The 22,045-nt window shown below is 60.5% G+C and overlaps 2 protein-coding genes across 15 annotated transcripts; both read left to right on the forward strand.

The window, feature by feature from the left end:
- The first annotated feature begins 914 nt into the window (after positions 1-914).
- On the forward strand, positions 915-6,968 carry TBC1D10C (TBC1 domain family member 10C). 8 transcript variants are annotated; one of them, XM_032879621.1, is made up of 10 exons: positions 915-1,010; positions 1,266-1,444; positions 2,184-2,283; positions 2,498-2,605; positions 2,693-2,799; positions 2,955-3,069; positions 3,740-3,805; positions 3,929-4,118; positions 5,824-5,978; positions 6,287-6,968. In XM_032879621.1, exons 2-10 carry the CDS (start codon positions 1,293-1,295, stop codon positions 6,632-6,634), a joined length of 1,341 nt encoding a protein of 446 aa, XP_032735512.1. In that variant the 5' UTR covers positions 915-1,010; positions 1,266-1,292; the 3' UTR covers positions 6,635-6,968. The 8 variants fall into 8 exon arrangements, with proteins under 8 accessions (XP_032735512.1, XP_032735514.1, XP_032735511.1 ...); XM_032879623.1 differs by having other exon boundaries at positions 949-992; XM_032879620.1 differs by lacking the exon at positions 915-1,010 and adding an exon at positions 1,017-1,175.
- A 4,448-nt stretch (positions 6,969-11,416) lies between these two features.
- CARNS1 (carnosine synthase 1) lies at positions 11,417-20,203 on the forward strand. Of its 7 annotated transcripts, none has more exons than XM_032879632.1 (10): positions 11,536-11,582; positions 11,949-11,975; positions 13,258-13,555; positions 14,394-14,483; positions 14,733-15,220; positions 15,445-15,619; positions 15,711-15,796; positions 16,514-16,745; positions 16,837-17,117; positions 18,845-20,203. In XM_032879632.1, exons 2-10 carry the CDS (start codon positions 11,973-11,975, stop codon positions 20,069-20,071), a joined length of 2,880 nt encoding a protein of 959 aa, XP_032735523.1. In that variant the 5' UTR covers positions 11,536-11,582; positions 11,949-11,972; the 3' UTR covers positions 20,072-20,203. The 7 variants fall into 7 exon arrangements, with proteins under 7 accessions (XP_032735525.1, XP_032735521.1, XP_032735523.1 ...); XM_032879629.1 differs by having other exon boundaries at positions 11,539-11,582; positions 13,282-13,555; XM_032879630.1 differs by lacking the exon at positions 13,258-13,555 and having other exon boundaries at positions 11,533-11,582.
- The last annotated feature ends 1,842 nt before the right edge of the window (positions 20,204-22,045 follow it).

The following is a 22,045-nucleotide window of genomic DNA, read 5'->3' on the forward strand; positions in this document are numbered from 1 at the left end:
TGGGCTGGGTTTGGTCTGTCTACGACGAAGCCTGGCCGGTGGGTGGAGCTTGGCGGGGCGGGGTTGAGTCTCGTTCCGCCCCTAGGAGTGACCCGTTCCGAGAACATGGGGCCGGAAGTACCGTGAAAGTTGTTTTTTTCTATCAAAGGCTAACCAGCCGTTCCCACCCTGGGCGGGAGTGTGGTGTGTGCACATTAAAAACCGATTCTCCAAACGCTGCGGATTAAGTCATCGAAGTGCCAAAAAGGAAACTGAGACTCAGAGATAGCAGGGGGCTGGTCCAAGACCCTGGCATCCACCTCCTGAGTCTCTGTGGCCCCCAGGCAGCCGGCCAGACCCAGCCACCTGCTGCTACACTCTGAACCCAACTTGGTCCGCCCTGTGGTGCACGCTAAATTAGTATTTTTTGTAAGAGCCACTGTTACCTGCTGAGTGCATACTAATGCCGTATTATGTGCATATTCAAAACATTACCTTGTAAAAAGCAAATATTGAATAAACCATAATTCTCACTGGAATCTTAAAAATTTTAAAATACTTTATTTATTTGACAGAGAGAGAGATCACAAGGAAGCAGAGAGGCAGCCAGAGAGAGAAGCAGACTCTCTGCTGAGCAGAGAGCCCAATGTGGGGCTTGATCCCAGGGCCCTGAGACCATGACCTGAGCCAAAGGCAGACTTAACTGACTGAGCCACTCAGGTCTCCTTGGAATCCTGAATTGCTTTACAAGCCGATAACCTCAAAACTGGAGGGGGCCTGGCCTCTGTATGGCGAGGGTGGGTCCTGGCCCCTTCACACCCACCGCAGGAACCCAAGTCTGCAGCCATTCAGCCCATGAGGAGGGGAGGGGAGGGGCCCACAGCCCTGGGCAGGCCGGAAGAGCCTTGGAGAGGAAGGGGTGATCACCCCCGCCACACACTTGGGAGGGGAGTGTGGGAGGGGCCCCCCAGCTGGTTGCTGAGGCTGCCCGGAGGAGGAAGTGAGAGGAGGAGGTGAGGTGCAACAGGGAGGTAAGCTGGCCTGGGGGGGCAGGGGCTGAGTCTGGGGCTGGGCCTCCATCCAGAAGCCTGGCTTTTCTGCCACTTCAGGGCCCTCCCCCCACCCCAATAAAAGAAGGGCCAGAAGGGGCTTGGTGAGATGCCTTGATGCCTCTCCCCTCTGAACCCTGCAGCCAGGTCCCTGGGCTAGGGATGGGCTGGATGGGAGCCCAGGTTCCAGGCCGGCCAGAAGCAGCCTCTCACACTGGCTTTCTCCACATCCTACAGCCCGTGGTAGCTTGGGTCTGGGGCACCATGGCCCAGGCCCTGGGGGAGGACCTCGTACAAACTTCCGAGGGGCAGGATGACTCCAGCTCTTTGGGGTCTGACTCCGAGCTGAGTGGGCCCAGCCCATATCGCCAGGCTGATCGCTATGGCTTCATTGGGGGCAGCTCAGCAGAACCAGGGTAAGAAGGGAAGGGATTGGGGGGCAGTGGGGTGCTGGGATTGAGGTTGGGGGCTGAGGGCTGAATTTTGGAGTGAGGCTCAACCTCGAGGGTCCTGGAGGGTCTGGGAACTCAGTCAGTGTCACCCCTCTTCATGCGCCAGGTGGAGTCCTAAAGCTGGCAGGGACAAGGCAGCAATGTCCCTCATATGCCTCTTTTACCTCCAACCTCTCAGACTTTGCACCTATCCTTGGAGGCAAATAGTCTTCCCCTATTAATCTGCCCCCAAAATCCCAGCACCCAACCAAAGAACCCACACCTCTACCTCTCCCCTCTCCCTTTTCCAATATACAGACAGGAAAACAATCCAGATAGGAACTTGCCCAAGGTCACACAGCAGATCAGATGGAATCAGATTAGAACTCAGGACTCCTGGCTTCTAGTCCACGGCTCTGTCCACCTTGCTTCTCTTAATGAGTTGTCTGTGTTCCTATCTTAGGGGACAGCCAGACGGTCCCTCCCCCAACACACATCTACACACCCCCTTCAGTATCTCCTGCTTCTGCCACATCAGAGCCACATCCTTTCCTATCCCTATGACAACCACTGGCAGCTCCTGGGTGACAGATTACCCCCCCAGGGCTCCCCAGAGATCTCCAGGGCCAGGAGCTGAGTTTCCCGGGACAGCATGGAGGATGGCAGATGTGGGCCCTGGGTAACGGCTAGCCAATGCCCCCGTGCCTGTGCCATGTGCCCGCAGGCCAGGTCACCCTCCTGCAGACCTTATCCGCCAGCGGGAGATGAAGTGGGTAGAGATGACCTCGCACTGGGAGAAAACCATGTCTCGGCGGTACAAGAAGGTGAGGGGAGCATGGGGCTCCCTGTCTCAACCCGCTTTCCCTCTGTCCCTGTCCTGGTAAAATTTACCCCTCCTGTGTCCCAGCACCTCCTGCCTTTGTCTCCCCTCCCACCCAAAGTGCCCCTTGCCCCGTGACAGGCTGGGGTTGGGATGTGCCAGCAGGAGCGGGGGATGCTGGCCTGGCTCATCTAACTTGGCCTTGGCCTCACCCGCAGGTAAAGATGCAGTGCCGGAAAGGCATCCCCTCGGCTCTGCGGGCCCGCTGCTGGCCCCTGTTGTGCGGGGCCCATGTGTGTCAGCAGAACAGTCCAGGCACCTATCAGGTAACTGTTGCCAGGGGTCCCTGTCTCCCCTTTCCAGAGCCCCTCACCACTCTGAGCCCTCACACCCACCTTGCTGTCTGCCCGCAGGAACTGGCCGAAGCCCCTGGAGACCCACAGTGGATGGAGACCATCAGCCGGGACCTGCACCGCCAGTTCCCTCTACACGAGATGTTTGTGTCGCCCCAGGGTCACGGGTAGGCGGCCAGTGACACCGAGGGACCTCCAGCCCCACAGCCTCCAGGGCCATCAGCCTGGACCCCTACCATAGCTTTATAGCCTGGGAAGAGGCCCCCTGAGGGTGGGGGAGGGGAACACGGAGGACCGGCCCTGATGGGGTCTCCTGGCACAGGCAGCAGGGGCTCCTGCAGGTACTCAAGGCCTACACCCTGCATCGGCCTGAACAGGGCTACTGTCAGGCCCAAGGCCCTGTGGCCGCTGTGCTGCTCATGCATCTGCCCCCAGAGGTGAGTGCCCTCGACCCCAATCCAGAGGCTTGGGACCCTGAAACCCCAATCCCAGGGATCCATGACCCCCAACCCTGGGGACTTGGACTTCAGGCCCCTGAGACCCTTGACCCACATCCTAGTGACCTATGGACCTAGTCATCCGGGCTCTGGATCCATGACTGCCACCCCCCCAACCCCAGGAACTCTGGACTCAGGGACCTGGGATCCTTAAATCCCAGATCCTGTCCTAGCGACCTAGGGCCTCATGACCACCAACTTCAGTGACCCTCAAGCCCAACGACATTGACTCCAGGAACCTGGGACCCTTGGCCCCTGCTCCCTGCCCCAGTGACCTCATGATTCCCAGTTCTGAGCCCTGTGACTATTATCTCAATGACCCCAAGAGCTCAGGACTTGAACTTTGGGACCCTCCCAACCCTTGACCATCGAGCCCAAATCTGTGACTCTGAAATTCAACATCATGAACCCTATGACTTCCGACTCCCTAAACCCACGGATAGGCCTCTGGCCAGTGGGGAGACTTTCAGTAAGAGCCGGAGCTTAGGCTCCAGGCTCAGAGTCACCCCGGAGGGTACAGAGGACCCTTCCCTGTGCTCCTTTCCCTTACCCTGCGGTTCCTTCTGTGATCCCCTGGGTGGGGGCGCTTATGGCCTGTGCCCCTACCCAGGAGGCCTTCTGGTGCCTGGTACAGATCTGCGAGGTCTACCTCCCCGGCTACTATGGGCCCCATATGGTGAGAAGCTGGGAGGGGGCCAGAGGGCGCGGGGAGGGACTGGGCAGGCGGGCAGGGCCCGGGCAACGGAGAGGGGCAGGGCCTGGGCTTCAGGAGTGGACGTGCTGATGGACGTGGCTGCAGGAGGCCGTGCAGCTGGATGCCGAGGTGTTCACGGCTCTGCTTCGACGGCTGCTCCCGCGCGTGCACAAGCACCTGCAGCAGGTGGGCGTCGGGCCTCTGCTCTACCTGCCTGAGTGGTTCCTGTGTCTCTTCGCCCGCTCCCTGCCCTTCCCCACCGTGCTGCGTGTCTGGGACGCCTTCCTCAGCGAGGGTGAGTGGACAGCTGGAGGGGAGGCGTGGCCTGGGCTGGGAGCCTCAGGGTGAGCACAGGGACGAGAGTGCCAGCTCCGCTCTGCCCCACCTGCCACTGCCAATCCTGGTCCTGGCCGCGGGTGCCAGAGCGTGCCGAGGCTGATGGCGTCGGGTTGGCTCTGGGGGGAGCAGCCCAGCCCCCGCCTGCCATGCCATGACTGGCTGCCCCTGCCTTTGTGACGAGACTCCCAGAGGGAGGGAGGCTCTGCTGGGGGCGGGCTGGGGCCAGGGAAGGGCTCCCCGCACAGGGATGTGGAACAGAGCTGGGGAGATCCCAGCAGCGGAGCTGTTCGGGGACTGGGCTCAGTGAGCATGGCCAGTGCCAGGGACAGGGCCTGTAGGAGTGGAAGAGCAATGGGTGAGCCCTCGCTGTGCCCTGCATGGCTGTAGGACGCCGGGACCGCTGCGTGAACGACGCTTACATTCTGGTGAGGGTGGGGATGGGAGCCAACAGCAACCAAGTTAACAAGATATTTATAGGGGCGCCTGCCTGGCTCCATGGTGGAGCATGTGACTCTTGATCGCGGGGTCGTGAGTTCAAGCCCCACGTTGGGCACAGAGCTTTTAAAAAAAAGGTATTTATAGATTGTAATAAGTGCCATGAAGAAAATAAAACAAGGGGTGTGACAGAGTGTTAAGGGAACAGTAGGAGGAGAGTGCTGTTTCCAAGATGCTTTTGGCCTCTCCATGGGGGCGGCAGACTTGCAGGGCGCCATGGAGGTCGGGAGGCCAGGAGAGACACTGTCCACACGGTCCAGGCTGCTGCCAACTTGGGGGTGTGGGTGTGGAGAGAGAGGAAGCCAGATAGGTCAGGCCAAGAGTGGGGGGAGTTTGGGGCAGAGCTGAGTGGGACGTTTTAGGACTTTGGGGCTCTGTCTCGGTACCCCCATCAGTGACCCACTTGCGTTCTGTTCTCTATGGGTTGTCTGGCAGTTACAACTGAAAAATGGCATTAATCAGTCAGTACGTTTATCGAGCACCTACTATGTGCCCAGTTGGCTACAGGCACCCTTAGAGCTCTGGTCACAGGTGTCCAAGCTGCCATCTATGTGTCACCACCCCTCCAGCCCCAGATCTCAAGGACCAGGCAAGGCAGGCCGAGCCCTCTTTGTCCTCTCCACCGAGCACAGGACAGGCAATGTCATAAGCTCTGTTTCGTCATGGAGATGACACGAGTGGTGGTGATCATTTCTTTATGAGGCACGGTTGTCACTAGGCCTCAGTGGTCCCCAGACTCGAGGCTACCTGGAAGGGATTCTGAGGCTGTGGGACAGCCCAAGTTCACACCTGCGCGTGCCCGTGAGCGTGCATGCTTGGGTGTGTGCTCGCCTGCTCTATGCTCTTGGCTTAGCGGCAAAGAGCTCTGGCGAGAATCTCTCTAGAAAGAGAAGGTCACAGAACTGAGCTGGAAAGGCCTTCTTCACAGGGACCAGCTGCCGAGACGCAGAGAGCAGGTGTGGGGAGTTGTGTCCCCTGGCTGCTGGCACGCTGCTCTGCCCGGAAGCATCAGCCCCCACGTCGCGGTCCCACTGTCACTGCTCCTGGTCTGAGTCAGGCTGCAGAGCTGCAGGAGGGTGGAAGGCGTCTGGCGGAGGGCAGGGTCAGGTACAGAACCGAGGAGGGGCAAGGTCGGCCCTGCACTGAGTGAGCCCCCCGGCCCGCAGGCGTGAAGGTGCTATTCCGAGTGGGGCTGACGCTCGTGCGCCTGGCGCTGGGCACCACAGAACAGCGCCTGGCCTGCCCCGGGCTCCTGGAGACCCTCGGTGCCCTGCGAGCCATCCCACCCACCCAGCTGCAGGAGGAGGTCTTCATGTCCCAGGTGGGTGCCCCCCCGCCACCTTGCCTTCCACAATGGCCCAGCCCCTGCTGCTCAGGTGGGGAAACTGAGTCACGCAGCCAGAAGTCAGAGTGAGCCCTGGGGCTCAGTTCCTGTCCTCTGAGCAGCAGAAAAGCTGAAAACCCCAGGCTTCAAGTAGCTTTCTACGGTTCCCTTAGTGAGTCTGGCTGTCAGTCCCTCAGCCCTCAGCCACTTCCTGGAGCTGTGTCCTGCCCGCCCTGTGGGGACCTCACAGTTTCCTGCCCCACCCCCCCAGTCTGGGCACACTCACTACCAGCCACTCCCCACAGGTGCACAGCGTGGCCCTGTCTGAGCAGGACTTGCAGCGGGAAATCAGGGTCCAGCTGGCCCGGCTGCCTGAGTCCACGTCCGGGCCGCCCCCCAGGCCTCAGGCCCGCCTGCCTGGGGCCCAAGCCATCTTTGAGGCCCAGCAGCTGGCAGGGGTGAGAGGAGGCACCAGGCCCGAGGTGCCCCAAATCGTGGTGCAGCCCCCAGAGGAGCCCAGGCCCCCGCGGCGCAAGCCCCAGACCCGAGGAAAGACCTTCCATGGGCTCCTGACTCGGCCCAGGGGTCCCCCTCTCGAGGGCCCCTCCAGGTCTCATCGAGGCTCCACCTCCTTCCTGGATACCCGGTTCTGAAGGTTCGACTTCTGAGGGCATCATGGACTCAGTGTTCCCGAAGCCCGATTGCTCGATGGGCTGATGCCCGCCTCAGAAACGGGCCCTGCACTTTACCGCTGGGGTCTGGCGTCTCCCTGGCCAGGGACTGTGCGACACGAGGATGAAGGAAGGCCACGGAGTGCGGTGTCGCGGGTCCGGGCCTGCCATTCTCCCGCAGAGCCATCCTGGTGCGCCCGCCCTCGCAAACATGGAAGCAGGCACCGAAGGAGTGTGGGGTGCAGGGCACCTGGCTGGGCTAGGGGACCCCAAAGGGCTCCTGGAGAGGCCTAGAATAAAGGCTCACTGAGCAGAAGCCTGGATAGATTTGGATTGAAGGCTCCCCACCCCCTTCTCCTCCCACCCTCACCACCGACCACCCCAGCCCTGCCTCTCTGTGCCCCCCTCCCCGGGTTCCCACGGGACACACCGAAGCTGCCCATTGGCTGCTGAAAGCTGTTTACCAGCCACAGGATCCAATGGGGAGCCGCCTCGCCCAGCGCTCTTGCGGGCAGGTAAGGCTCTGGCACCTGCGGGAGGAAGGGTCCCCAAGTGGAGGCTGGGCTCCAAAGTGGGGGTCTACTTCCTACTCCTCCCCTCCTCCCAGGTTGGTTCAGGACCCCCAGGGGCGGGGGGACTCTAACCCAAGTCTGCCCCCCACCCATGGTCCTGTCCGGCTCTCAGAGACAGCCAGGCCAGAACAAAAGCCTACTGTACCAGGACAAAGGAGAAAGGTCCCACAGGCCCTTGCCCACCCCCAAAGCTCTGGTTGCGCCCCCTCGGGACTGCCACCATGGAAACTCCCTCCCACACTTGATAATTGCCCCTGTGGGTGCCTGGGGTACCCGTGACATGAGCCATCACCAGGACAACAAGGCAACAGGGCTGGCTCCCGTACCAGCTTATGTCCCTACAGTGCCCGTTCCAGGGTGCTTTGCCTCCCTGGGGGCCTGCCCCAGCATGGGGGAGGGTGGCAGGGCATGGCAGGACTTTGGAGCAGTGGGAGAAAGCGTCTGGACTCCTGTTTCCATGGTGGAATATTCAACCTGCGTTTCCCAGTGGCTGTGCTGGAACACTGGCCTGGCTGCTGGTCAGAGCCCTGATTTGGAATGCTCTGGTGACAGGGCACTCGCTCTTACATATGTTCATTTGGTGCTTAGTATGTGCCTGGCCAGGCCCTGGGTCTCGGGCAGACCATCCCATACCCGAGGGAGCCTACCGCCGAGAGGAGGGAACATAGAGGTCCAGACTCAGGTCTGCAGAGTTTCCTGGGGGAAACTGAGGCTCGGGAGGGGAGGACTTTTAGCCAAGATCTCACAGCACGTGGCAGACCCCAGGTTTACCCCTGCCTCCACATCAGCAGCCATGAAACTGTCCCCTAAAACTGGGCGCTCACCCAGGTCTGTCCTCCTGGAGATGCTCTCTCTCCTGCTCCCACCCATACTCTTGGCCCTGCCCCAGCCTGAGTCCCAGCTCCTTGGAATGTGGGGCAGCATCTGGGCCCCTGGGAGTTAAAGAGAACCTCCAGGGCCCTCCCTCCCTCATCCCTGCCCCACTAAAGTACCTGTAGCTTAAGTATAACCCACTCGCCCACACTTCCCAGAACCTTTTCTCGGATCCCCTCCCCCTCTGCAGGCAGCACTGATAACCTCACTAGAGAAAGGGGAAATGGAGTGCCCAGCCCAAGATCACTGTTGGGGGTTAGAGCCACTAGAGTTCAGGTCTTTGTGCCTTCTGGGCAATACCTTAGCTTTAGGGCATCAAATGCAGTCCAGGCTTTGCAGCAGGTAGGGTGGGGGGACCTACCCCTGGAGTCAGCTCCTAGACTCCCTGCCCTCCAAGGGCTCAGCTCTTCTGCTCGGAGGGTGGGGAAGCAGGAAAGCAGCAACCTCAGCCCGGGCCCGGGAATCTGTCATGAGGCTGGGAGGGGGGCCATGGTGACAGTAGGTCCCACTGGTCATAGACCCTAGGGGCAAATGCTCTCCGGCAGGAGTCCTCCAGCTAGGGCTGAATCAATGCCTTTTCTGCTCAGGGAAGCATTTTCTGGGCAGGTGCCATTATCAAACATCTACGTGGGGACCCTGAAGTGGGTAGGGTGTGGGGGTGTCAGACCAGAAGAAAACTAGCTCCCTCCTCGTGTGAACACTTTTCTGTACACATTGTCCTCCTAAGGCTGTGCTGGCCCCTACAGCACCTGCGTGCTAGTTGGGAAAAGACATCTCTCCTCCAGCCACACACACCCCTGTGTGGCAGAGGGGGAAGTGACCACTCTGAGCTGGGAGCTTTTGTGCAGTGAGCAACCTGAACAACCATACTCAGCAAACCTGGCAGTCCCAGCTCCCGACAAACCTGCTTGGAAGTGGGGCTCGGGGAATCTGATGGCACTCCGTCTGCAGGGACTGAAGCTGGGATGGCACCCAGAGATGTCCATTGGCCTGGGTCAGCCCCGGGGACAGGAGTGGGGGCCAAGCAAAAAAGTGAAAGGACAGGGGCTCTTGGCTGGCTCCATCAGAAGAGCATGTAACTCTTGATCTCGAGGGTGTTGAGTCTGAGTCCCACATTAGGTGTAGAGATTACTTAAAAATAAATAAATACACTTTTTTAAAAAGCAGAAGGGCAGATGGATTCCCACCTTGTCGTGGGGAAGGGTGCATGGTCTCCCTCTTGCACTCCCACGCACCCCAGAGAGTCCCCATCCCCACGCTGTCCAGAAGCCAGACTCGGACTCCCTGCAAAGTCCCTGTATAGGAAATGTCCTCTCGCTGTCTGAGCTCGATTTTCTCCTATAGATAATGAGATAAAAGCTCCCACCCCAGCCCCAAGATCGCTCTCTGTGCGGTGTGTACACGCTCCGGCAGATGGAAGACCCCAGCTCTGCCTCTCACCAGCAGCATGGTCAAGACCTGAGCTGAGATCAAGAGCGGGACACATGACTCTTGACTTTAGCTCAGGGGCTGTGGGATCGAGCCCTGCAACTGGCTCCAGCTCAGCCTGGAGTCTGCTTGCGATTCTCTCTCACCCTCTGCCCTCTGCCCCCACTCTTGCGCACACTCTCTCTCTAAAATAAATAAGATCTTAAAAAAAAAGAAGAAGAAGAAGAGTCAGACTCTTAAGCCACTGAGCCACCCAGGTGCCCACAGAAATGGAATCTTTAACAAGGATCAGGACTCACCTGCCAGCACTAGTTAGGTCACCTGATGGACCTCTGCCATCCCCTAAAGGAAGGCGACCTTGCAAAACCCAACCCACTCTTTTGCCAGTACAACATCCTTGTCCTTGCTCCCTTCTGCCTATAAGTCTTTCATTCTGCTCAGAGCTCCTTCCTCTCTTTGCTAGATGGGCTGCTGCCCAGTATGTGAATTGTTGAGTAAAGTCAATCAAATCCCTAACAATTATTCAGTTGAATTTCAGTTTCTAACTCTTGTTAAGTGCTTAAGCTCATGCTTCTTGATGACATCTGGGTCCTCTGTTTCTACCAGTGGGATAGCGGTGGGGATCAGGCAACCCATGCGACAAGAGAATGGACTTCTCTAGTGGCCACACCTCATTCCAGGGAGGGCGTCGAGCAGCCAGCCCTGGAAAGCTGTGTGGGGAATGTGGGCTGGGCTGGACGGACGCTGGATGAATCATTTCTCCCCTCTGAGTCCCTTCAGTGGTAGACAGGGGTGGGTCCTCTGTACAGCCAAAGCCTCCACCTCAGCCCCCACAGATGCCACAGGACCCCAGCCCAGAAGGTTCTCAGGGACAGCCATGGAGTCTCCAACTCAGAGACAAGCAGGGAAAAGCTGTGGGTTTGAGGCTGTAAGCTGTTGGGATTGTAATCACAGGCTATGTGTGGTGCATGTGCAGGGGACCCTGTACTAACCCTCCCCACAGTCCTAAGAGATGGGAACTAGCCCCGTTTTAGGCAGGAGGAGAGTGAGGTTCAGACCAGGAAAGGGAAGTGCCCAGGTCCTACAGCTGGCGCTAGGATTGACACCTGCCTCCTGTGACACTCAAGGAGAGGGTGTGAGTCCCTGAATGTGTGGTCATGAGCCGGGTCTCTTGAGGTGTTTTCTGTGGGTGCTTGGGTAAGCGAACCTGGGGTAAGGTCGTGTGTCCTGGGGAGACTGGGTGTCACTGCAGGCACGTCCAGCAGACGTGGGTGTCAATGGGCAAGACAGACCCAGTACACACCCCCTTTCCTGGGCTCACATCCACTGGAACCCTGCAGCTTGGGCACCCCCTTCCCTCTTGGCCCCCTGCAGGGCGTAGGGTCTCCTGGGAAACTGGGCCTGCTCTTGTGGGGTCCTCTTACTGACTGATCCCCACTCTGACGGGGGCCAGGAGAGGTGAGGCAGGAGCCCCACAGAGGTACAGGGACCCCCGTTCAACCCGGCCTTTCTGGGAGAGTCTGGCTTAGGGCACAGTGCTCATGGCTGAGGCCGGCTGCTGGGGGCTGGGTGTGCTAGGGCGCTCAGGACTCCATCCAGGGGCAGGACTCCAGATCCTGTGCCCTGACTAATCTCCTGGCCACCCCACCCCCAAAGGCCAAGGGCAGCCCTGACACCCCTCTCTGCCCTCTCCTGCTCTCCTCCTCCCCTCCTCCTCTCTCCGGCTCCCTTTCTTCCATCCCGCTTCCATTCCGGACTCTCTGTCTCTGTCCCTCTGTCCCTCGCCACAGCCCTGCGGCTGTGATCCTGTTTCCCTTGGTCTGCCCTCACTCCAGGCTTCACCCGGAGCCCAGGTGTCGGGCTGGGTGGCGGGTGTCTGCACCGGAGCGGGTGCCGGCCGGGGCCCCGCGCCGCCCCCGCCCCGCACTGGGCATGCCCCGGTCGCTTCTATATAAAGCGGCGCCGCCCGCTCCCGCTGTGCCGCCGCCACTGCCGCAGCCAAACCCCCGCCGCTGCGCGCCGCCCGCCTGCCCCGCCGAGCCGCTGCAGCCCTCCAGGTACCCCGGCTCCTGCCCGCACCCCCAGGAGAGCCAGGGAGGGGGGCCAGGGGCCAGGCGCCAGGGGCCGTGCGGACCCAGCGCGCCCCCCGCTGGAAGGGCGGGATGCTAGGACCCCAATGGGGCCTGGCGCAACCCGCAAGGCTTGAGCTCTGGAGGTGGGGGTGGGCAGGACCCCCGGGGTCCGGGCCGCAGAAATCCCACCCCCTTGGGTTGGGGGTGGGGCAGCTTTGGACACATGCCAGGGTCAGGACGCTCGGGACTTGTCAGCCACCTCTCTGTTCCAGAGTCTTAGGGGCTGGGCAATGGGGTGCAGACCACGCTGCCCTGACTCCCTCCTTTGTCTCTTTCTGTCTCTGCCATCAGTCTCTCAGCCACTGCACCTGTAAGATGGTGAGTCTCCTCTGCTCCTTCCCCTCAAAAGGCCCAAGCCCCTTGTCAGAGGGAGGGCTCAGAGGGCAGCGTTTGGCACCCAAAAGCCTCACCCTGGGGGCTCCCCTGTGCAGACAGCTCAGACCTATGGCCCCGGGTGCGTGGGACATGCAGCTGCTGCGGGCTGGGCACTTCTGGCTCCCCCAGCAGCCTCGGGGACGGGCACGTGGTCCCCTTTGGCGGTCATTCATTCCACAACACCTCTTGAGCCCCTGCTATGCAACTGACACCATTCTAGGCTTGGGGATATCGCAGTGAGAGCACGGTCTGGGCTCTCAGGGGACGCGCACCTTCTTCTTCTTTTTGGAACACACCTTCTAAGAGAAGGCACAAGGCTCAGAATTTGAACTGGTCAGCCTGGATTCGAGCCCAGGTCTCAGGCGCAGACGTGCCCTCCCGGACGCAGCACACTGCATCCCCGTGACTGAAGGCTAAGCCTCACTGGTCTCCTGGGGTGGGACGGGGCAGGTGCCAGGCCCTCCAAGGCCAAAGAAACCTTGTAACTTACCCAAGGTTGCTCAGGCTGTCCCCCGGAGGATAAGCCCACTACTGTCCCCACCTATGGTCACACAGAGTCTGAGTAGCCTCATTGGGAGTTAGTCTGCCTCAGAGAGGGGCAGGGGTGTAAAATGTCATCCAAAGAAAGCATTGCTGTGACTCAGAACATCTGCAAAAAGGGCACCAGCTTTTTCCCCTACCAGTGCACTGCACAGGGCTGGCCACACAGTAGGTCCTCAAGGCCTACCTGGGTGGCCATGGGACGCTTCATCTACACATCCAGGTCTCAGCAGAGCTCCCCGATGGTGATAGACAGGTTGCTGAGGCCAGAGGGGAATGAGCAGCCCAAGTGATTGCTTGGTTGTTCACCTGTTCTCAATCCGCGTTTACCGAGCAGCTATGGTGTGCTAGGACTGCTTCAGTGAACAAAACAAACAAAACCAACACGTACATCTAGTCCTACGAACCAAGCTAGGACAGACCTCAGCGTGGGATGGGGGGCAGTGGTCCAGCCAGCGGCACATTGCTTTCTACCTTCCCCCCAGCCCCTCTGGAGCACTGTACCTGGAGTTTGCAAAGCACCCCTACCTACATGTTCCTGGTGACAGGCCTTCACCCCCTAATCCAATACCATCCCCTCCTGGTTCCTAGGACAGTGTCTGCCCTGAACATAGCCCAAGGTTAGGGGTGTGGAGGGCTTATACCCTTGAGTGACTTAATGGGCCCTTTGCTCGCTCTACCCCAGACCCACCACTTCTGCCCCACTCAGCTCTCCCTGGATCTGCTGGGTCCCGACTGGGACTGCCCCCTGGGCACCAAGGACCTGGAGGAAGAGGAGGGTCCATGGGGAGGAGGCTCTGGCCTGCCGCCCCCAGGCTGCTTCCCTGGCTCCTGGCGCCAGGACGTGGGCCTGGACTGCAAGGGCTCCCTCGAGGGGGCGGAGGCCCGGGCCTGGACTGTCTACGGCTACAGCCTCCTGCAGAGCTGTCTGCAGCAAGCTGGCCTTCCGGAGACCCAGGACCGCAGCCAGGTGCCCCGCACAGGTGCCCAGGGGCTCCAGGGAGGGGGGCAGCCCTGGGGGGCGGGGAGGAGGTGCCCTCAGCCCAGCCTGCTTCCCATCCCTGTCAAGGTCAGCCCCTTCCCCCAGGCTCTGGCTGGATCCGAAGCCAGGGAGGCAAGGCCAGTCAACCTCAGGCAGGCAAGCATTGTTTCAAAGGGCATCTGGCACCGGTAAAGTCAGAGATCAAGGCTTCCCTCCTGTCCCCAGAAGACCCAGCCGTGGGATTTGTAATCTAGGTTCTGTGGAGTTGGAGCTCCTATAGATGGGTTTTGGGAGCTGCTGTGGAAGCCGCTAACAGATGGGACCCAAAACTGCTTCCCAGCTTTATCAGTTTTATTTGTATTTATTTTTATATCTGTTCTATAGATCAGGTGGCCACAAAAGTTGTGTGTGGACAGAGGGTTCCCAGCTAGAATACATGAAAATCACGGACTGGGAAACTGAGGCACAGGGACATTTTTCCCCCCTCTTCCCACCCCCAGCAACTGCACTGCATGGGGGCTACGGGTCACAGAGAAAGTCAATGTCAGAGCCCAGGCTAGAACCCAGGTCTCCAGTCACTCAGCCTCCAGTACCTTCCAGGCTAGCTAGAGAGAGGAGGGAGCCAGCCTCACCCGGGCGGGATGGGCAGGCAGCTTCCCTTTCCCTTTCCAGCCCTTCTCAGCCCACACCGGAGGGACGGAGGGACGGAGGGACGAGGGATGGGGTGGGGTGGGGGGCATGGAGAGGGCGGGGCTATGGGGCAGGGAAGGGTAGGCAGAAAGATAGCGGGGGAGCCCCTCTTGAGCTTGGCCATGTTCTCCCCGCCCCCACCCCCCCAGGCTGCCCTGGTGCGGAGGTGACCTTATGCATTCTGGGATCCCCCAGCACCTTTCTGTCTGTGCTCCTGGAGGGTGGGGTTCAGAGCCCGGGTGAGTATGTGCCCATGTTCCTCCACCCGCTCCTACGGAAAGGGCAGCCCTCGCCTGGCCCGGCCACATCCCGAAATACCCACTAACCCTGGCAAGTGCCTGCATTCCACTGGGCCAGCTGCCATGCTCTGAGTGGGGGTGGGTTCCGGGAGCAGCTGCCCCCCACTACCCAGGGCCCCGGGCTGGAGGTGGAGGGCATGGGGGCATTAAGCCTTCCCTGGCCAGCAACCCTCTTCCCTCTGCCCACAGGAAATATGCTCCTCTGCCTGTCCCCTGCTTGGCTGACGAAGGTGCCAGCACCCGGGCAGCCGGGCGAGGCGGTCCTGCTGGTCTCTAAGGCTGTGAGCTTCCACCCAGGGGGCCTGACATTCCTGGATGACTTTGTCCCCCCACGCCGAGCCACCTACTTCCTGGCGGGCCTGGGGCTGGGACCTGGCCGGGGTCGAGAGGCAGCTGAACTTGCCCGTGACCTGACCTGCCCCACGGGAGCCTCGGCTGAGCTGGCCCGGCTGCTGGAGGACAGGCTGCTGACAAGGCGACTGCTGGCTCAGCAGGGTGGTGTGGCCGTGCCAGCAACCCTGGCTTTCACCTATAAGCCACCAGCCCTGCTGCGGGGAGGGGAGGCCACCCCGGGCCTACGGCTGGTGGAGCTGAGTGGCAAAGAGGGCCAGGAGACACTGGTGAAGGAGGAAGTAGGGGCTTTTCTGCACTCTGGTGCCCTGGGTAATGCTCTGCAGGTAACAGGCTCCCGCCTCCGAGGTCTGTGCAGATGCCAGCAGGATGGGATGCAGGGATGGTTACCCGGTCCTGCTGCAAAGTTGTCCCCAACTTTGAGTCCTACTGCTGGCATCTCTCTCTGTGGCAATCCCCTCCCTTCTTACCTCCGTTTACACACTGGATCCTCTGGTACCCCACAGGTTCATGGGGTGGTAAGGAGACCTCCTTCCCCTCCCTGTTGCAGGTGGCCGTCAAGCTCAGTGGCTGGCGGTGGCGGGGGCGACAGGCCCTGCGTGTGCACCCGCGAGGGGAGCTGGGCGCAGTGGCGGACACGGTGCTGGCCCTGCTGGAGAAACTGGAGGAGGAGGAGAGTGTCCTGGTGGAGGCTGTGTGCCCACCTGCCCGACTGCCTTTCCCAGGTGAGAACCCCCTGGGCCAGCCCACAGTGGGAGCTCGGTTTACCCTCCCAGCTGCTCTGTGCCAGGCTCAGGCCTCACTGTCTTTCTCCAGGCAGTCCCCCACCTGGCCCTGAGCTGGCTGTGCGGATCTGCGCTGTGGTCTGTCGGACCCAGGGTGACAGGCCCCTGCTGAGCAAGGTGAGCCTGGCCCAAGTTTAGATCCTGACCCCCCTACCACACCCCAGCCCAGCCCTCATGAGGGGCTGAGGGCCCCAGGCAGAGAGAAGACATAACCTCTGGGGGGAGTCCTGGTGGTCTCTAGGAAGACTCCTGGGTCTGACGCTTTTCCCCTCCCTTTCCACCCTTCCTACCTCAGGAGCCCTGCCTGGTACCAGGTACCAGGGCCCAGGGCTGAATCCTCTTTCTAGGGAGCTCTTACCCACAGAAGAGGCTGACCCAGGGTCCCTGAACGGCCCATGTCTGGAGTCCTGTAGAAGAGGCCTCCAAGCTGGGGAACTCAAGAAAGCTTGGGGATCCTCCTGGGAACACAGCTCTGAGCCAATCTGAGGCAGAGTCTCTCAACCCTGCCCTCATGGAGGTCTGGGGTGAGGGGCACATCAGGGTGGCACAGGCCCCCAGGCCTGCAGGAGCTAGGAACAAGCATGTTTGGAACCTCCAAGGAGCAGAGAGACCCCGGCGCAGGTGGAAGCCTGGGTTGAGTCCCCTTAGGGTCTAAAGGACCAGAGGGGCAGGTGGCGGGGAAAGTGGTTTGTGCGGCGGAAGTCACAGAGGCCTGGGCCACTTGAATGTCCAGTGAGAGGTCTGGCCTGGGTCTCAGCATAGGGGTAGGTGGCGGGTGCATGAGTCCTGGGCCGGCTCCTCCTGGGCCCACACCCTCAGCCACACCCTGCCCAGGTGGTGTGCAGCGTGGGCCGTGAGGACCGGCCTCTGCGGCACCAGAGCTCCTTGCCACAGACGCTGGAGGTGGCACTGGCCCGGTGCGGCCTGGGTGAGCCGGGGCAGGTGGCGGTCGTGCGACAGCGCGTCAAGGCGGTGGCCGAGGCCGCGCTGGCCGCAGTGCTGGCCCTGGAGGCCGGCCTGAGCGCGGAGCAGCGCGGCGGGCGCCAGGCCCGCACGGACTTCCTCGGTGAGTGCGCACCGCCCGGGGCGGGGACCGGCAGGCCGTGGGGGTGCCGGACGGCAGCCCGTGCTGAGCCCGCGACCCTGGCCCGGCCCAGGCGTGGACTTAGCGCTGACGGTGCAGGGCCGCGCGCTGACCCCCGTGGCCCTGGAGCTGAACAGCGGCCCGTGTCTGGAGGCGTGCGGCGCGCTCGAGGGGCTGTGGGCCGCGCAGCGCCCGCGGTCGGCGGCCGAGGAAGCGGCGGCCGCGCCGCTCGTGGAGACCATGCTGCGGCGGTCCGCGCACTACCTCATGGAGGGCAAGCAGCTGCTGCTGATCGGCGCCGGCGGCGTCAGCAAGAAGTTCGTGTGGGAGGCCGCGCGCCACTACGGGCTCAAGGTGGGCGGGGCGAGGGGCGGGGCCGGCGCGCAGTCCGGGCCCCAGTGGCGGAGGCCGTGCCCTGGGCGCGGGGGCGGAGAAGGCTTTGGGGCGGAGAAGGCTTTGGGGCGGGGCCAGCATCTTTGGGGGCGGAGTCTGCGCTGGGCGGGCCCGCTGGGCGCTCTAGAGCCCGGGAGTAGGGCCGGGGCCCGCTGACCCGCCCAGGTTGGAAATCTAAACTTTTTTTTTTTTTTTTAAGATTTTATTTACTTATTTGACAGAGAGGGACACAGCCAGAGAGGGAACACAAGCAAGGGGAGTGGGAGAGGGAGAAGCAGGCTCCCCACCAAGCAGGGAGCCTGATAGGGGGCTGGATCCCAGCAGCCTGTAATCAAGACCTGGGCGGAAGGCAGACGCCTACCGACTGAGCCAGACAGGCGTCCCAAAACTTTTTTTTTTTTTTTCTTAAGATTTTATTTAGTTTTTGAGAGAGAGCGAGAGTGAGAGAGCACAAGCAGCGGGTGGGGGGAGCAGCAGAGGGAAAGGGAGAAGCCGAGCTCCTTTCCAGGACTTGGAGATAACGTCCTGAGCAGAAGGCAGAGGCTTAACTGACCGAGACACCCAGAAGTTTAAATTCTTTTTGGCTTCTGGTCGAATTCTGTCCCAGCCCGGTGAAATAAGACCTCAGGGAGAGCACAGAGCCCTCCAGGGCAAAAAGAGTCCAGCGCAGACGGGCAGGAGGGCTGAGGCCATCATTCAGGTTTCCTACCAGAACCAGGACATTGAATGCCAGGCTAAGGAGCCTGACCCCATCCTGCAGGAAGGGCAGGCCCCTGGGGGTTGAATTCCTGAGGGCTCGAGGAGGGTGCTGGGGAGCAGCTTACAGATCCTGAATCAAGTTCACAGCAGTGGCCTCATATTAAAGAATCTGAAGCCATGCCAGCAGAGTAGATGTTCTTATCCGCTATGGAACAGATAAGAAAACAGAGGTCAGGTTCTTCACGGCCCTAATCTACCACAATGGCCTCCTCTCCCCTCTTCCATGGTACAACAGCACCCCCTTGGGAATTCACCCTTCCAGCCATTCTCATGCCTCTTAACTCTGTGCCTTGCACATTGTGCTCTCCACTTGGAATGTCTTTCCCCTCTTCGTGCTGTCAAGTGTTCCAGTGCTCCCAGCCACGCTCCCGTCTCTTCAGGAGCACCCTCTGCCCTGGGAAGCAGCCGCTTTCGGTCTGTGTTCCCCCAGCTGGCAGTGAGATTTGGGGTTCAGGGCCCCACTGGATTCCTCCATGGGCACCCCCAGGGTCAGAACTGTTTGGGTGAATGACAACCAAGAGGATGATGTCCCAAGACACCAGGCCACCTGTCTCAATTCCCAGCCCTGGTAGTTTCCCTACAAGCTCTGGTCAGAGAATGAGCCCAGGAGCCCCCCCCCTTTGCTCCAGCCCCCTCCTGCCCAGATCACACCTTCTCCCTCCTGCCGCAGTCTCCTCTGGCTGAGTCTTACTCAGCTCCTGGCCTAAGCATTGTCTCCTTTCAGCTGCCTTCCCTCCCTCCAGGCTGGGTTGGATGTGCAAACTTGGCACCTGCCATTTAGTCAGTCATCAACGAATATTTTTTGAGCCCCCTAGAGCTGGCAAGTCTGTCTCCCCTGAGGGCCCAAACCATGCTCTGTGCCCCATCCGGTCGCCCCAGCAACCAGCATGGGCTGAGCTGGATGTGTTGGGCCCTGGTGGTTTCCGCAGCTGCACCTGGTGGAGTCGGACCCCAACCATTTTGCATCCCAGCTGGTGCAGACTTTCATCCATTTCGATGTGACAGAGCACCGGCGGGACGAAGAGAACGCACGGTCGCTGGCGGAGCTGGTGCGGGCCCGTGGCCTGCAGCTGGATGGCTGCTTCTCCTACTGGGACGACTGCCTTGTGCTCACGGCCTTGCTCTGCCAGGAGCTGGGGCTTCCCTGCAGCCCCCCGGCTGCCATGCGCTTGGCCAAGCAGAAGAGCTGCACCCAGCTGCACCTGCTGCGCTGCCACGGGCCCCCTTGGCCCGCGCCCTCCCTGCACGCCGTGCCCTGCTGCCCGCTGGAGAGCGAGGCCGACGTGGAGAGGGCTGTCCACCAGGTGCCACTGCCCGGCGTCATGAAGCTGGAGTTCGGGGCGGGTGCGGTGGGTGTGCGGCTGGTGGAGGACGCGCCACAGTGCCACGAACACTTTTCCCGGATCGCCCGTGACCTGCAGGGGGAGGCCGACCACCCCGGCATTGGGCTGGGCTGGGGCAACGCCATGCTGCTGATGGAGTTCGTCGAGGGCACCGAGCATGACGTGGACCTGGTGCTGTTCGGAGGGCGCCTGCTGGCCGCCTTCGTCTCCGATAACGGCCCCACGAGGCTGCCTGGCTTCACGGAGACAGCAGCCTGCATGCCCACCGGGCTGGCCCTGGAGCAGGAGGCCCAGCTGGTGCAGGCAGCCTTCCGCTGTTGCCTGGGCTGTGGGCTGCTGGATGGGGTGTTCAATGTGGAGCTCAAGCTGACCCAGGCTGGGCCAAAACTGATCGAGATCAACCCCCGCATGGGCGGCTTCTACCTGAGAGACTGGATCCTGGAGCTCTATGGTGTGGACCTGCTGCTGGCAGCAGCGATGGTGGCCTGCGGCCTGCGGCCTGCCTTGCCTACCCACCCACGGGCCCGTGGTCACCTGGTGGGGGTCATGTGCCTGGTGTCCCAGCATCAGCAGGTGCTGAGTTCCACCGCCAGCCGCGAGACCCTGCAGGCTCTCCACGACCAGGGCCTGTTGCGCCTCAATTTGCTGGAGGATATCCTGGTGCCGGGCGAGTACGAGGAGCCCTACTGCAGCGTGGCCTGTGCTGGGGAGAGCCCGGCTGAGGCTCGCCTCCGCCTGCTGGGCCTCTGCCAGGGTCTGGGCATCGATGGGCCCCACTACCCGGTTGCCCACTTCCTGTCCCACTTCAAATAGTGCCTCTCTCTCCCCGGACCCCTGCCCCAACCCTGGCTTGGCCCACCCTCAAGGCCTCATGGCTGTTCCAGAGTGTCAGGGCCATTTGACACGAAGGCCTCCCGAGCTTAAGGGCCATAAAAGAAAGTATGTTGGGGGTCCACTGGCCCCTCTTGCTGTCAGTTCGGCCCGAACGCCCCAGTCCTGCCCCACGAGTCTAGTCACAGAGAAGCAACAACAGCTGTGCACATGCACACACACACCACAGGGAGGTGGGAATGGGCCCAAACTTAGCACCCTGCAGGAAGAGAGAAGTTGGGCCTCTGGCCTTGGACAAATCCCACAAAAACCTGAGATAAAATGGCCTGTCCTCAACCCTCATTTAGCAAATCCCAGGATATTTCCAGAGCCCACTGACAACTTTTGGCAGTGCCCTGCCTGCCTCGTTGGGCCTGAGCAGTAGAAGCAGGGGACCTGGGATCAGCAGGAACCATCTCCTCTCCAAGTAGACACCATTGCCCCATTCTACGGATGAGGAAACAGGCTCAGACAGGAACAATCACTGCCTCAAGGTCGTACCACAGTAGCCAGGGAGTCAAGGGACAAGCTACAAGGTCCAGGTTTCCACTTTTACTAAGTCTTATGTGCCCGCTCCACTCCTAAACCACACTCAGCTCCCTGCCCTCATTCATATGTGGCCTTAAGATGAGGGAACACCCCCTCCCAGGCAGCGCCCACCTTGTCCACCAAGCTTTGGTACATTGGCCTCTGGCATAACTAACCAGCACTGGCATAGGAAAGTCTGCACTCCCTTCCTGATTCTGGGGAGTCTGTCCCAATAACTCTGCCCCTGTGCAGCCTGGGAGTTGTGGCCAGCTCCGCAAGCATCCCTCTCCAAATAAAGGCTTATGAACTAATGAAAGGTCTAGCATCTGGTTCTCAAGACTTGGACAGCTCCCCTCAGACTCAGCTTAGATGGGAATTGGGGAAGAGAGGAGGGAGAGGTGGCTAAGGGATACCTGTAGCCTCTGACACTAAGGATAAACACCATACTGGCCAGGCCTCTGTGTTGACCGTGAGCAGGGGCCTGCCATGGTCACTCACAACAGGACCCAAACCTGAGGGTCTCTGGAGGGTGGAATTACAACCAGAGGGCCACATCCAATCAAATAACCCTCCTCCAGCCTGGGTTCTGTCCAACTGAGTTCATATTTAGCCTCCCCATGCGGCTGGAATGCACATCCAGACAGCCTCCAACAACAGTCAGAACTCTATCCAAGACCTAATGTAGCCAGAATTCACCCCTACAGAGCCCCATTCAATGAGAATCCATGCTCATATCTAAAGTCACAGACCAGGTTTGGTGTATTCATTTATTTATTATCTTAACAAAGTTTTATTAAGTGCCTATTCTGTACTAGGTAGCAAGATGACTAAATGTACTTAAACTGGCAACGTAGCAAACTCCAGCACAAACCCATATTTACAGGTGAGTCAATGAGACCCAAAAACCTGGCAAAAAAGCCCAGCCGTGACCTGAGCAATCACCCAGTAAATGCTCTGATACGGGGTCCTTGAGACAGGTGTCACATTAGGAAGACTGTGATGCAGTCGTCTCTCAGGGGCGAACAGAGAGACGCGACCCGCTTTTCGCCCCCCAGCCAGCACCCAGCCACCCAGCTGGCGCACGGCTTTAACAGGGGTGGGGATAAAGTTTACACCCATATCTGCATGTGTTTCTGTCCCATCCAAACTCAAACTCTTCCCAGAACCAAGATGAGCGCCTTCCAGGCCGCCCTTGTCCTGTGCCGCTTCCGGGAAACAGTGCTGGGACGAGTGAGGGTCTGGTCAACGGATGTTAAACCAGCGTCGGCAGCCCGGCGCTGTGCAACTACAGTTCCCGAGAGGCCTTGCGCCAGGCGCCATCTTCCCGCCCCACCCGATGGTGGGTGGGCGGGCTCCTGCGTCATCGGCGCGCGCGGCCGCGGTCCCAGT

This window comes from Lontra canadensis, unplaced genomic scaffold (genome assembly GCF_010015895.1).
Source record: "Lontra canadensis isolate GAN:19392208 unplaced genomic scaffold, GSC_riverotter_1.0 scaffold66, whole genome shotgun sequence".
Lineage (NCBI taxonomy): Eukaryota > Metazoa > Chordata > Mammalia > Carnivora > Mustelidae > Lontra > Lontra canadensis.

What these genes read in the sequence shown, in the direction of transcription:
- TBC1D10C (XM_032879626.1), top strand. Translation starts at nt 1,191, where the DNA reads ATGGGCTGGATGGGAGCCCAGGTTCCAGGCCGGCCAGAAGCAGCCTCT. An exon ending in GTGTCGCCCCAGGGTCACGG is followed by an intron (nt 2,800 to 2,954) that starts GTAGGCGGCCAG and finishes CTCCTGGCACAG; the next exon opens with GCAGCAGGGGCTCCTGCAGG. An exon ending in CCCTCGACCCCAATCCAGAG is followed by an intron (nt 3,097 to 3,739) that starts GCTTGGGACCCT and finishes GCCCCTACCCAG; the next exon opens with GAGGCCTTCTGGTGCCTGGT.
- CARNS1 (XM_032879627.1), top strand. Translation starts at nt 13,231, where the DNA reads ATGGGCCCTTTGCTCGCTCTACCCCAGACCCACCACTTCTGCCCCACT. An exon ending in ACAGGCCCCTGCTGAGCAAG is followed by an intron (nt 15,797 to 16,513) that starts GTGAGCCTGGCC and finishes CACCCTGCCCAG; the next exon opens with GTGGTGTGCAGCGTGGGCCG. An exon ending in CGCGCCACTACGGGCTCAAG is followed by an intron (nt 17,118 to 18,844) that starts GTGGGCGGGGCG and finishes TGGTTTCCGCAG; the next exon opens with CTGCACCTGGTGGAGTCGGA.